Source organism: Pelodiscus sinensis, chromosome 2 (assembly GCF_052426305.1).
Source record: "Pelodiscus sinensis isolate ZL-2025 chromosome 2, ASM5242630v1, whole genome shotgun sequence".
In the NCBI taxonomy this organism is placed as follows: Eukaryota; Metazoa; Chordata; order Testudines; family Trionychidae; genus Pelodiscus; species Pelodiscus sinensis.
In genome coordinates, this window is record NC_143053.1 from 145,804,578 (window position 1) to 145,819,611 (window position 15,034).

A 15,034-nucleotide genomic window follows, 5' to 3' on the forward strand; every position below is an offset into this window, starting at 1 on the left:
TCAGAGGAGGACTTAGAGCATGGAGATACTGTCTCAGGCTAGCCGAGGGCTGCGCTTAAAGGGTCCCGACCCCCACCCCGGACACACAGTTCTAAGGGGTGCCCCGCTTGCAAAGAAGTTCTGGCTTGGAGTGCCCTGAGTGCCCACACTGGGCACATCACAGCACTCGGCCATCAGCCCGGCTGCACTTGCCGCAGGCTGCCATCTGGGGAGAGGGAGTAATTGGGGGGCTGCAGGAGAGCTTCCACCCCCAGAAGCCCGCAGAGCCAGCCCAGTCCTCCCCATCGGGGGCTCGTACCCCATTCCTCCCTCACCTCCTTCCACTTGCCCTTCCCTAGCCCCCCTTCTTATTGATGTACAAAATAAAGATAACGTTTCTTCCAACATTGACTCTGTCTTTATTGAAAAAAACTGGGGGAGACTGGGAAAAGGAGGTGGGAGAGGGGAAGAGAAAGGCTGGGAGAGGGGAGGCTGTGAAGGCTACAACTAACATGATCAGGGGTTGGGAACAGGTCCCAGATGAAGAGAGGCTACAGAGACTGGGACTGTTCAGCTTAGAAAAGAGGAGACGGAGGGGGGACAGGATAGAGGTCTCTAAAAGCAGGGGTTGGGTGGAGAGGGTGCATTCAGAAAAGTTCTTCCTGAGTTCCCATAAAGAAGGACTAGAGGACACCAAAGGAAAGGAATGGGTAGCAGGCTTGAAACTAGTAAGAGAAAGTTGTTCTTGACAAAGCAAATAGTTAACCTGTGGAACTCCTTGCTGCAGGAGGCTGTGAAGGCTACAACTAGAACAGAGTTGAAAGGGAAGTGAGATCAAGTCATGGAGGTTGGGTCCATGGAGTCCTATTAGCCAGAGGGTAGGAGTGGTGTCCCTGACCAAAGTTTGTGGAAGGCTGGAGAGGGATGGCACGAGACAAATGGCTTGGTCATTGTCTTCGGTCCATCCCCTCCAGGGTCCCTAGGGTTGTCCTCTGTCGGCAGACAGGCTACTGGGCTAGATGGACCTTTGGTCTGACCCAGTACGGCCATTGTAAGCTCAGGGCTCAGTGTCGGGGGTCTCAGTGGACCCCCTTGATTTTCATGCACACCTGGTCCTGGGTGGCCAGGCTGGCAGCTCTCCTGCCCTAGACGGCCACTTTCCTGTGCCTAGTGCGGAGATCGTGGACGAGGTCCACGATGTCCGCACTAGCCCAGGAAGGTGCCCGCCTCTTGCGGTCCAGGGCAAGCTCCCGGGAGCCGCCAGCCTGGTCCCGGCAAGAGGGGGTGGGCTGGGGGGCATCGGGTGGGTGGGTCTGTGCCGTGCCAGGTTCAGGGTCTGCTAGCTGGGTGCTGGCAGGCTTGCACCTGGCACGGGCAGCGTAGCCAGCCCGTGCCCCTTTAAGGGGTCCGGGGCCGGGAGGGGGGCATAGAGTTTCCCTGGTGTTGGCCAGAGTGGCCACCAGGGAAACCTGGGGAGGGCTAGCCTCCCACTAGTTCGAACTAAAGGGCTACACAGCCCTTAGTTCGAACTAGCTAGTTCGAACTAGGCGTTAGTCCTCGTAAAATGAGGTTTACCTAGTTCGAACTAAGCGCTCCGCTAGTTCGATTCAAATTCGAACTAGCGGAGCGCTAGTGTAGCGCATAGGAAAGTTAGTTCGAACTAACGTCCGTTAGTTCGAACTAACTTTCTAGTGTAGACATACCCAGAGAGATTAACACCAAAATTGTTTACTAATGTTAGGTGCCCACTTTTGACCTGATTTTTCAAGATACTTAGGATTTTAAAGTACTTCAGTATTTTTAAAGCACAAGTCTAATTGACTTGGCAGCTGTGAAAGCTTAGAACTTACATTAAATTCAAGCTTCTTGTCCTGAAACATCTTCCATAGCCCTGTCTGTGTCTATCTAATCTTGTCTGAATATAGTACCTGAATAGTAGCTTCTCTCCCTGACTCTGTTTTGCTGGTACAGGCAGTCCCCGGGTTACATACAAGATAGGGACTGTAGGTTTGTTCTTAAGTTGAATTTGTATGTAAGTCGAAACTGGCGTCCAGATTCAGCCGCTGCTGAAACTGACCAGCGGCTGACTACATGAAGCCCGAGGCAGAATTGCTCTGCCCTGGGCTTTCTGGAATCAGCCACTGATCAGTTTCAACGGCGGCTGAATTTGGACTCCTGGGACAGAGCAGCTGGGGCGCTGCCGGGTAGGTCCCCGCAGCGCCGCACTTCAGCGCTGCGGGGACCAACCCGGCAGCACCCCAGCTGCTCTACCCCAGGTGTCCCCAAGTCAGCCTCTGATTAAACTGATCAGCGGCTGATTCCAGGAAGCCCAGGGCAGAGCAACTCTGCCTCGGGCTTCCTGTAGTCAGCCGCTGGTCAGTTTCAGCAGCGGCTGACTTGGGGATGCCTGGGACAGAGCAGCTGGGGTGCTGCCGGGTTGGTCCAGTAGCGCCGAGGAGCAGCGCTACGGGACCAACCCGGCAGCGCCCCAGCTGCTCTACCCCAGGCGTCGTCGTCGAGAAAAGCCTGGTCTGCTGGGGGGGGCACTAGCTGCGCCCCCCCCAGCAGACCAGGGAGATGCGGGTGGCGGGACCGCCGAGACGCGCCGCTGTCCCACCCGCATCCTCCGCAGTTTTGCGCGTCTCCCTAGTCTGCTGGGGAGGAGAGCACCCCCCAGCAGACCAGGGAGATGGGGAGCAAAGCCTTGGAGGATGCCGGCAGCGGGACAGCCGCAGCGCATCTGGGCTGTCCCGCTGCCTGCGTGCTTTGTGGCTTTGCTCTGTGTCTCCCTGGTCTGCTGGGGGGTGCTCTCCCCCCTCAGCAGACCAGGGAGACGCGGAGCAGCTTTTCTCGCCCCGGAGGACGCGGGCAGCGGGACCGCGGCACATCTGGGCGTCCCGCCGCTCGCGTCCTCTGGGGCGAGAAAAGCCCCATTCGTAACTGCGGATCCGACTTAAGTCGGATCCGTGTAACTCGGGGACTGCCTGTAGTGCTATCCATTTCTCAACTTTTTCCTTTAAGTGCTTTTAGGCTTTCTTCCTTGCTGTCTCTGAAGGCATGTCTACATTACCAAGTTTTGTCACCCCAAACTGCCTTTTGGCAACAAATCAATGAGGATATACACACTGCAATGTGACTTTTGTTGGGAAAAATGACCAATTTTGACAATAAAATATTCTACCCGTGTGAGACTTTTTTTCTTTCCCTTCCATTTATTGTCGTCAAAGAGCCAGTGTCAACCCACTGTTTCTTTTGTCCACAGAACTGGCTTCCAAAAGTATCCCACAATGCCTGCCCTGATTGCTCTGCTCAGTGTTTTGATTTCCGCTGCCCTGCAGGCATGTGTCCCTCCCATTTCAAATCCCCTGGAAGTATCTTACAGCTGAGTGAGCTGCTCCCTTTGGAGAACAAATAGCAAATCATTGGACTGCTCCTTTTCTGCCCTTCACAAGAAACACAGAGACAGGGGGACTGGCTGCAGTGCTTTATTTACATTCCTCAGCATGGAGCACTCACAGAGCTACTCATGCTGCTACACACAGCAGCTGATTAGGCTGTTGGAGACAGGGGCAGATATAGGGCAGGGTGAACGGGGTGGCCGTCCCGGCCCTGCGCTTAAAAAAGCCCCGCGCATGCACCATGGAGCCACCGCGCATGCGCATGGCGTCACAGCGCATGCGCCGTGGCAAAGGGGGGGCCCCCGCAGAGTTACGCTGCCCGGGGCCCCGCAAAACAGTCATCTGCCCCTGGTTGGAGAACTTGGAGGAATCCCAAGGTGTGCAGACATCAGTGCTGTCTTCCCACATTACTGCACTGTGTGATAGATACCCACAAAGTATTGCTCATTCTGACAGTTATGTTACCCCCAATGAAGACATGATCTGTTGACAGAGGAAGCAAGTGCGAACACCGTTGGTAGTGTAGACTTAGCCTTATGCCAGCAACACGTTCCTCATGCCCATACATAAAGCCTCTTCTGCTTTAGATGCATTATGCAACCACATGGAGCCAAAACTCCCACTACAACTGGGCAGTGAAGGGGCAGGAAGTGAGAGAACATAACCCTACAACCACTCCTCAGAGGCAACATGTTGTCCCAGAAGCTTATTCTCCAATGCTCTATGAGAGCATTACATGAAATTAGAGCAGTTGGGTGCTGAGCTATTGTGACATTCAAGCCTCTATTTCATAAGCATTTCACAGAAGAATTTCTTGAATGTCTCTTTCCTTGCAAAAACGGCAAACATAGAACACTTACTCATGTGTTCAGAGTAGAAGATGTTAGACTATATATTGTTTGCCAAACTAATTACACAGTAATATCAGTGTAATGAGAACCCCTGCAGGCAATGAGGATATTTAAAGAGGACAAGGGTATTACAGAAGAGGACAGAATGTGCTTTGCAATTTGCATAATATTTTGCAATAAAATAATTGTAGAGTCACTATAGTAAAGAATGAGATTCTCAAGCCTGTCTTCTCAGTGACTGAGAATATTTTGGGCTGAAATTTCTTATGATTGTTCTCAGCCAGGTGTGGGCAATAACATGGTGGTTGTTTGCCAGGGTTAGCCCAGCTGGGCCACTGCTGCTATATTTACCTGCACGGTTGCATCTCCCATTGGCTGTGGATCGCTGTTCCCAGCCAATGGGAGTGGCGAGAAGTGGTACAGTCCGGGACATCACTTTATGCAGCTCCCATTGGCCAGGAATGGCAATCTGCAGCCAACAGGAGCTGCAAATACCCAGACCTGCAGCCGCACAAGTCAATTTAATGATGGGGGCCCACCAAGGTTAACCCTGACGGACTGGATTTGGCCCATGGGCTGGTATTTGTCTATCCCTGTTCTCAGACTGAAGATGATTTAAAAAAAAAAAAAAAAAAAAAAAGATAGTGACTCAAATACTTTCTTCTGTATGTAACAACAAGAAAACACATTTTGTATTTTAAAAAATTGTTCTGGTTGCTGTGGGAACTATAATGTAATTATTTTTATGTGTTTAAATTTTCAACTTTAACAGGTTTAGTTTCATTTATTGTTTACAGCAAATTTTGTTATTCATTTTAGTTTAGTTTAGTTTTTAGATAATTTAATGTTAAAGTTGAGGTTTTCTGTGCAAAGAAGTCTGACAGTTCAGCATTTCAAAACAATCGGGGTAGGGTTTTTTTTTTTAAGTACAGAACTTGGGAGACGTGCGTGTTTGTTTCACTACCTTATTTTTCATTTTTGTCTTTAAAAACATTTTGGGAGCATATGAATGAGACTCCTTTTAATAACAATAATTTGTTTGTCTTAGTTTCATGTGAGCTAATTTGATTTAGATTTTAAATGTGTCTGTTTCAGACAGAGTATTTTATTGTAGTGTGACTAAGGAAACAAAAATAAATAAGCTTATAGAAACTGTACAGGTTGAGAACATTCAAAGAAAATCATGTACTATAAAACTTGCAAAGGCTAAAAATTACTTTTAGGTTATGTCTACACTGCAACTCAGTATCCCGAAAGGTATCCTGAAATAGTTATCCCGCGTCTTAACAATAATCCCATTATTTCAAAATATAATGGGCTCGCTATTCCAATGTTCCTATAAACCCCATTCCACGAAGAGTAAGGCACATTTTGGAATAGTGATTTATTTTGAAATAAGTGCTTGTTAGACGGCGCCAAATTAGCTATTTTGAAATTGGCTTGAAAGAAACTACACAATTTGCATAGCTTATTTCAAGCTACCGGTGCAGTGCAGACGCACCCTTAGTCTCATAAATTTCGTCTGAGATAATTTTAACAGCAAAATAGTTCTTTACAAACTGAACCTATTATTTGCTATACAAGAAAAAAAATGGAAATTATCTGAACTGAATATGTAAAGTGAAATAATTAAATCTAAAATGCTTTCTACTATTTGAACTCAAAAGCTTGATATTTTGCGTAGCAAAAAGTAGTGGCACTAGAAAGCTAAAACCATTTTGTACTACCTCTAAAGAAATCCTTGTTCAAACCCAGTGCTATCATCCACCTGTTGTGTAAAATTAAATGTTATAATAAATTACAGAGAGTTGTAATGGACTCCTCTATTTAATGTTTGTACTATTTTTCCAACACATGAACAGAAAGTTAGCCCCACTTCCTGAAGTCATCTGAAACTTTTATTAACATATTCTGGGCATGAAGGTAAAATGACCTCCCTATTAAATTCAGTTGTGGATTTCCAAAGAAGGTTGGTGTTTTTCGTGGGGTGGTTTTCAGACACTGATGTGTCCTACTGCCTTTGGAAAGAATAGCAATATGAATAAAACCTCTAGGACAGTGATTTTTAACCTGGAGTGCATGCACCCTCTAGGGGTGCGAGGTGCCCTTTCAGAGGGTGTGAGACATGCCAGTTGTTTATGATATATCTTAGGTTTAAAAGTGACCTACTTCAATTATTTTTAATAAGGGGTGTGAGAACACATTTTGAGAACCAAAGGGATGCAGGCTGCAGTAAGGTTAAGATCCACTGCTCTAGGAGTTATCAAAGTTGGTGTAAAACATAAATGTGTGCAGGGGTGACTGGTGAGGGATGACATGGGGGGCTACCAGCCACATAACCCCTCCAACCTGAGGAAGGACTAGGACAACACCCCTCTGTCTCAGGCCCCATCTCTCCCCAGCTAGTTCTCCCAGGCTATGTCTACACTACAGAGGTTGTTTTTTTCGGAAAAACAACTGTTTTTCAAAAAAAAAACTTCACTTACATCCACACTGCAATCACGTTCTTTTGAAAAAAAAATTGAAAGAACAGAGTGGTTTTTCCGACATTGGTAAACCTCTTTCTATGAGTAAGAAGCCTTTTTCTGAAAGAGCTCTTTCGGAAAAATGTGTGTTTTTCAGTTATTGGTTTGAAATGCAGTTTATAATGAGCTGGATCTTCAGCTCGTGTAAAAGCGACGAGGAGTCCTGTGGCACCTTATAGACTAACCGAAGTGTAGGAGCATAAGCTTTCGTGGGCAAAGACCCACTTCGTCAGATGACGAAGCTTATGCTCCTACACTTCGGTTAGTCTATAAGGTGCCACAGGACTCCTCGTCGCTTTTGCAGATTCAGACTAACACGGCTACCCCTCTGACAGCTCGTGTAAATTACCTTAGCTCCAAAATGGTTTATTCCAACAGCTGAGGAACTTACCTGTTAAGTTCTTCCTGCAAGTCGTCATAGAGATTTCAATGGGTCTGCTCAAAAAGTACAATACTCCTCGGTCTGAGTCAGTGTGGCAAAACTGGGCCCTTAGAAGAAGATTTTGAATTTAGTTTATGTCAGGCCTGTGACTACATTAAACTTAGATATATGTTCTTTTGTCCACAGAGTAATGATGTTCGGATAATCCTTGGCCAGTTTGATGAGCAAATGGCAGCAAAAGTTTTCTGTTGTGTAAGTAAAGATGTTTAATTTCATGTTTTGGGAAAGAATGAATTAGATTTCAATAAATGTACTTTTGAGGAATTGCTATCTGGTGGGATCCTGTGCAGAGGATCCTATAAAGGCTCAGTTCAGGGAAACTATTCAGCACATGTTTAAATCCATCCCTATTCAGGAAGACATGCAAGCACTTGACTTTTGTGGGATTTAAGCATGGGATTTTAGCTAGGGGCCTACCAAATTCAAGCTCCATCTTGGTCATTTTCACAGTCATAGGATTTTAAAACATTGTACATTTAATTATTTTAGATATTTCTTTATTTTTTTTCTTTATGCCACTTTTCCTGGTGAGAGTCATGGTGGCAGCATGGGGAATAGGAAGGACCAGACCTCCTTGTCCTCCACAACAGATTCCAGCTCCTCCTGGGGGATTCCCCATTGTTCCCAGGCTAATCTGGATATATAATCCCTCCGGTGTGGCCTGCATCATCCTCAGGGCCTCCTACCAGTGGGATGTGCCCAGTATAGTTCCAATGGAAGCTTCCCGAGGGAATCATTATGAGGTGTCCACACCACTGCAACTGGTTCCTCTTGATTCAGAGGAGTAGTGGCTTGCACCACTTTCCTATATAGTATTGCACCACTTTCCTATATAGCTAAGTCCTCACCCTCTCTCAGAAAGTAATCCCAGCTGCCCTCCAGAGAAACCACATTTCCACCACTTCTACCCCTGATATCGTTCTTTTGGTCATTATTCAAAGCTCATGACTGGAGGCGAGGATAGGGACATAGACTGATCTGTAAACCAAGAGCTGTGTCTGAGAACTCACCTCCAACTTCACCACCACAGATCAGCACAGAGCCTGCATCGCTGCTGTCGCCACACAAATCTGCTGGCCAACCTCACATTTCCACTTGTTGTCATTCAAGGGGCGTTGCTCTCCTCTGACCTGGAGAGAGCAATCACTTTCGTTCAGGAGAAAACCATGACTTCTGGTGTGAAGGTGCTGATTCTCATCCCAGCCATTTCACACTCAACTGCAAAACATTTGAGTGTGTTTCGGAGATCACAGTCTGAAGAAGCAAGAAGGACAATGTCATCCACACACATCATAGATGTTCCCTGCAAATCAGATACGTTCCACAGCTTGACTGCACCTTGATAGCCTGTCCATAAAATCACAAATAGGAGTGGGGATAAGATGCACCCTTTGTGGAATCTAATGCCTACCATGAATGAACTCAACTTATGTCAACAATATGAATGCAAACTCTCACTCCAAGAATAGAGGAGCTGGATAGCAGGCAAAAGCAGCACCAGCCCGTCCTGCTCTGCAGCACTTCCCACAAGACATTTCAGGGAACACAGTCATATGCCTTCTCTGTGTCTCCAAAGCAGAGGTAGACCAGGTTAGCAAACTCCCATGACCTCTGGAGTATCTGTTAGAGAACAAAGAGCGGGACTGTGGTTCCATGGCTTAAATGGAATCCGCATAGTTCCTCCTGAATCTGAGGTTCAGCTAACGGTTGTGACCTCCTCTGCAGTGCCCTAGCATAGGCCCTGCCAAGGAGGTTGAGGAGTATGATTCCCCTCTAGCTGGACCACAACATTTGGTCTGCTTTCTTAAAGATGGAAACTACAATCCCAGTTACCAGACTAGAGGACTGCACCTGTCTTCCCCACAACATTGAAAAGGTGTGTTAACCACAAAACCCCAACATTGTCCATTGTTTTTCAACATCTCTGCTGCCATACCACCATGTATGCACTTTACAGCCATCCTGACCTCAGCATCAGAATAGATCTGACCTCACTGGTGGTTTCTAGCACTGCTTCCTGGAATGAGGACATGTCTGTTGTGTTGGGTTGAGGAATTCCTCAACATGCTCTTTCTACTTCTCTACAACCCTCTCAAGTCAAGGTCAGCATTTCACCACTCTTGCTGTGTACAGGCTGGGCAACATCCTGCCAACCCCCCTAAAGTGACAAATTGCTTGCCAGAACACCTTTGAGCCTGTCTGGTAGTCATTCTTCATGGTTTCTCCAAACTCCTCCTAAGCCTGAGTTTTCATTTCAACATCTGCCACAGCAACAGCCCTCTTAGCTGGCTGGTACCTGTAACCTGGCTGGCTTAGTCCTGGGTCCCAGACCTGTGCTCAGGCCTGTAAATAAATGTTCAGCAGTCCCCTTCAAACTCTGAGCCCCGAGAACAGGGCAGGTCAGGCAAACAAAGACCAACATATAGCAGTTCCCTAGTTCGTAGGGCCCCAGCCCTGGCTCAGGGTAGGGCAGCAAAGCAAATACAGTCCCACAATTAGTAAGGCCCAGGCCCTGATTCGGAGCAGGGCAGCAAAGCAAACACAGTTCCACAGGCAAGAGAGGGGAGGGGAGACTGCCGCCCTCCCTACCAGTCAGGCTCAAAGGTGTTCTGGCAAACTGTGTCCTGGCTCAGGGCCCTAGCAGTGGCAGCTGTGGCTGCCACTGGGGTCAGAGGGGATCTGGCCCACAACATGCTGACACATTCTAAAGTGTTATAAGATCAGCCTGACAGTTGTCGGCTCCCCCTGAGCCACTTCCTAACTCCCCCTTGGCATCTACCGGGCCCCACATGGACTGCCAGTTCTAAGGATCATCATAGTCTGCACCATTGGGCAGGGTAAAGAAGGTCTCCCCTTTGGAGCAGGGGCCCAATGGTCCAGGCCAGTCCTCAGCCTCTGCAAGGTTCTCAGGGCCCACCTGGTTTGGTAGCTCAGGGCAGGCCTCTGCTTCCTCTGGCAGCTGAGGCCATACTGTGCTCTTGGGCTGGATTTTATCCTACCTGCCCTGCCCCTGGGCTCTTGGGGAGTTAAAGAGGCAGGACTCAGTTCAGCCCACCCAGGCTTAGAGAGAGGTTCTTCCCGCTCAGGGTCAGTGAGCGGCCACCCCTGCTCACTACAGTACCCAGTACCTCTTAACAATATTGGCAGTCCAGTTTATGAACATTGCTGTGATGGGTTCCTTCTTTGACTTGACAGCTTCCCTCACCACTGGAGTCCACCAGCAGGTCCTAGGGTTGCACCATTACAGGTACCAACATTCTTCAGGACACAGGTTTTCATGACTGCTTCGATAACTCTGCACTAGTTAGGCCTCAGCTGGAGTACTGTGTCCAATTCTGGGCGCCACATTTCAAGAAAGATGTGGAGAAATTGGAAAGGGTACAGAGAAGAGCGACAAGAATGATTAAAGGTCTAGAGAACATGACCTATGAAGCCAGGCTTCATGAACTGGGCTTGTTTAGTTTGGAAAAAAGAAGATTAAGAGGGGACATGATAGCGGTTTTCAAATATCTAAAAGGGTGTCACAAGGAGGAAGGCGAAAATTTGTTCCTCTTGGTTTCTGAGGACAGGACAAGGAGTAATGGGCTTAAAGTGCAGCAGGGGAGGTTTAGATTGGACATTAGGAAAAAATTCCTAACTGTCAGGGTGGTCAAATATTGGAATAAATTGCCAAGGGAGGTGGTGGAATCTCCCTCTCTGGAGATATTTAAGAACAGGTTAGATAGACATCTGTCAGGGATGGTGTAGGTGGAGCTTGGTCCTGCCTTGAGGGCGGGGGGCTGGACTCAATGACCTCTTGAGGTCCCTTCCAGTCCTACTATTCTATGATTCTAACTGAGGCTTGGAATATGGTTCACTCAGACACAGTGACCAAGACCTCATTCAGAATGCAGGAGAAGTGCTTGGGGGGGGAGGGGGAGAGAAGGGGCAGAGAATTGAAGACTTTCTGCATGGGGCCCTCTATCAGAGGTTCCCAGGCAACTCGGACTGATCATTTAGGTATCCCATGTCTATCCAGTCAGCTTTCCATGCGTCCGATCCAACTCACCAGCATGTGGTGCTCGATTGCCAGCGCTGCCCTTCTCTTCACCCAATTGTCCAGAATATATGACCCTAGGTCTGACAAGATGACCACAAAATTAATCCTCACTCATCAGCCCAAGTTGTTCTAATATATTTATGAGCAATCCTGAGTTTGAACATGCTATTCATTGTGGACAATCCATGACTAGCCCAGAAGTCCAAAAACAATTCACCTATTCACAATTCAGATACTTAAATCTGAAATTTCATGGTATTGTAACTGATCCAAAAGGGAGCTGTGGAAGTTGCAGTTATTTTAGGGAGCTGCAGTATTTCCATCCTTACTTTTGTACTGTTGCTGGTAGCAGTGCTGCCTTCAGAGCTGGGTGACTAGAGAGCAGTGACTGCTGGCCAGGAGCCCAACTCTGAGGACAGAGCTGCCATCAATAGCAACGCAGAAGTAAGGATTGGGTTGCTTTCAGAGCTGGGCCCTCAGCCAGCTGCTGCTGCTCTCTGGACACCCAGCTCTGAAGGCAGTAGATCAAAAGTAAAGATATTGCTACTCTTACTTCCATGCTGGTCCTGGTGGGGCACTGCCTTGAGACCGGGATGCTTGGCCATCAGATGCTGCTTTCTGGCCATCCAGCACTAAAGGCAGTACAGAAGTAAGGGTGTCAATACCACAATTCCTGTACAATAATTTTGTGATGGTCACACAACTTCCCTTTGGTTGGGACCCTCAGTTTAAGAAATGCCAGTCTTCCCCATTAAATCTGTATGGTATACAGTAAAAGTACTCAAAAAAACAGATTTCATTGCCTGTGACATGTTTTTTGTGAACGTGAATTTTGTAGGGCCATGTTTATAGTTAAGAATCAGCCCAAGTGTTTTTTTTAAATTAGGGCTTAAGTGAGTAGCCCTTAAGACCATTGAAATCAATATTTTTACTAACAAGAGAAAGGGCTTGCTGTATTTGGCCCTGATCCAGGAATTATTTCATGGTGCCAGAGTATGTTTCTTCTTGTTGTTGTTTTTCTTTTTCAAAGAATAAGAAATCTGTGGCCAAAAATCAGAGAGAATTCCCATAATTCTAACTACAGAGGCTCTCTTCATTATGTTTACTTCTCAAAATGGTGCTAATCATATAATTAAAGCTGAAGAGTCAAAACATCTCTTCTTCTGAATATTATAATTGTATGTCACATTCATAACAAAACCAAGTATTAATAAGTAAAATCAAAGATTCCTGAAATTAAGAGAAATATGTATAAATCAAAAACTGTTACAAAATCATCTTGAAATTAAATCACCCCTTCCCCTATTTATACTTTATATCCATCTACAGCATGTACATACATGATCCTGTTGAATTTACAAGGAGTAGAATCTGGACCTTTATTAGTATCTGATCAATAACTACTTTCAAAGGCCTAAATTTTGTATTATTCTAAGTGTATCGGAACGGATCCTATGTAAATTCTGCAAAAAAAAATTCAGGCAAAACAAAAATGTCAAAATCTGACTTTAAACTCGTTTTATAAAATGAAAAAATTGTTTTTGCCTCCCAAGATAGAATTGCAGTGTTTGCATAGAGATACAGAAATGTATACCTCACAGCAAAAAGAATAAAAAACCCACTAAAGTTCAAAATTATATATGTGACTTGGACATATTTTGACTCTTACTCAACAGCTGTCACTGTTGCAATAGTGGTAAGACAGGGATGTATCATGGTACTTTTTAGGGAAGAAAAAGAAAATCTGCTGCTTCGTAATGCCAACAAAAGGGGTTTCATCTTTCTCTCTTCTCATCTCTGATTGTACAGATGGTAGCATTATCTCTGAGACACTCCCTGCAGTGCTCTATGTTGGCCACATTCCACATCAGAGAAAAGAGTGTGCTTTTCTTAAACTAGGAATACTAACCCTTCCCTGCTCATTTGTGTGCTATGGGACTGTCCTCTGTGGGCTTATCCTACTACTCCGTATATGCACTTCAACATCATCTGTGGTCACTTCAGATTGTCTTTACATGCAAGACACTTTGTTCTAGCATTTAAATCACAGAGTGATGTTCAGAAGCTCCTCTGTATTTTGTGTCTGCTTCACTCAGGGGAGTGGACCATTTGGGATCTGGTAATGGTTCTCTGACCTCAGTACTGACATAAATTGGAGTAGCTTAGGGACTGCTCTAACTTATGTAACTGTCCTTAGGGTACCCAGGCTAATGGAGGATCAGTGGAGAAGAGCTCAGCCATGTCCTCTGCTTGTACCTTTCTACAATCCCTCTCTCTCCTATCCCTCTAGGTGGGGTACGGAACGTGCATTTGCAGCTGCACAGGGAGCTTTACACCAGGAGAAAGAAAACACATAGCCACATTTAAAAAAGAATGATGAGATCTCTGGAAGGAATCCATGTGCTCCATCAGTGGTTGTTGAGTTCTCAAAAACACAGACTAGTTTCATAACACCTTTTAGTAATGGAAAAATAGTCACATCCAAAGATACAGAAAGACAAGCAATCAGTTCTACACACAAAATACTTCCTTTCCTAAACCTAAGGCTGTTTTCCTCTGTTCTCTGCTGCAGTGAGCATACTGTGGCATAGAACATAGTACCTTTATGAGTTGGGGTGTAGGGGTTCAAGTCCCTAGCTCGTTAAATGTTCATCACATACTGACTTAACAGTAAATAAGGTCATCCTCAAGGCTGATGTTTAATGAGTATTTGTAAATAGCTATTGATAACAGATAAAGGTTACAAACATCATCTTACTGCCATGGGTTTTGATTTTGTTTTGTTAATTTCTTTTACTGGGGTTAGGTCAGAAATCATAGCTAGATGGACAGACAATGGACCAAAGGGGACTGTAGGACTTGAAATAGAACGAGAAGTCTTGTGGCACCTTATAGATTCACTGATTTATTGGCGCATAAGACCCACTTCTTCAGATGCATGTCACGAAGCGGGTCTTTGCCAACAAAAGCTTATGCGCCAATAAATCTGTGCGTCCATAAGGTGCCGCAGGACTTCTTGTTGTTCTTGCAGATTCAGACTAACACGGCTACCCCCTGATACTTGAAACAAATAGGCACTCAGCAAAGGGGATGGACTGTTGAGTGAAAACTATAGAAGACAGTCTGATAACTAGAGATGGCCAGAATGTGGGATTTATGGTTTGTTGGAAATTTTGCTTTTGAAATTTGGATTTGTTCTGAATTGGAATAAATTCAGGTATTGTGGGGAGGGGAGTTGTTTGTTGTTGTTTTTTAATTTCCAATTCCTGTCTTCCTCCAAAAAAATCATTTTGGAAAAACTGACACATTCTGTTTCCAAAATGAAATCTGCAACCCAAGGACCCTGACAGTTACTAAGGGATATTGACATTGTAATAGCGGGCTTGACACTGACAAGTATGTAACTGTCACACAACAGATGTATGGGTTCCCAGGGTCTGTGTCTCTAGGGCTGTCTTCAGGGCCAGGGATCCCAGGGCTTCCAGGCACCAAGGCCAGCCATCTTCCTGTGATTCTTAGCCTTACAATATATGGGCTACGTCTAGACTGGCATGATTTTGCAGAAATACTTTTAACGGAAATGTTTTTCCATTAAAAGTATTTCTGCAAAAGAGCGTCTAGATTGGCATGGATGCTTTTGCGCAAAAAGTGCTTTTGCGCAAAAGCATCCGTGCCAATCTAGACGCGCTTTTGCACAAGAAAGCTCCGATGGCCATTTTAGCCATTGGGCTTTCTTGCGCAAAAAATTAAGGTACCTGTCTACACTGGCCCTCTTGCACAACAGTGGTACAATTCTTGCA

The 15,034-nt window shown here is 45.9% G+C and overlaps 1 protein-coding gene across 1 annotated transcript in view; it reads left to right on the forward strand.

Annotated features, from left to right (window-relative positions):
• GABBR2 (gamma-aminobutyric acid type B receptor subunit 2) overlaps positions 1–15,034 on the forward strand; it is an 862,687-nt gene that overhangs the window by 403,991 nt on the left and 443,662 nt on the right. Inside the window, exon 5 of the mRNA XM_075921529.2 lies at positions 7,322–7,387. Within this exon, the coding sequence (XP_075777644.2) occupies positions 7,322–7,387 (66 nt within the window). The remainder of the gene's footprint in view (positions 1–7,321; positions 7,388–15,034) is intronic.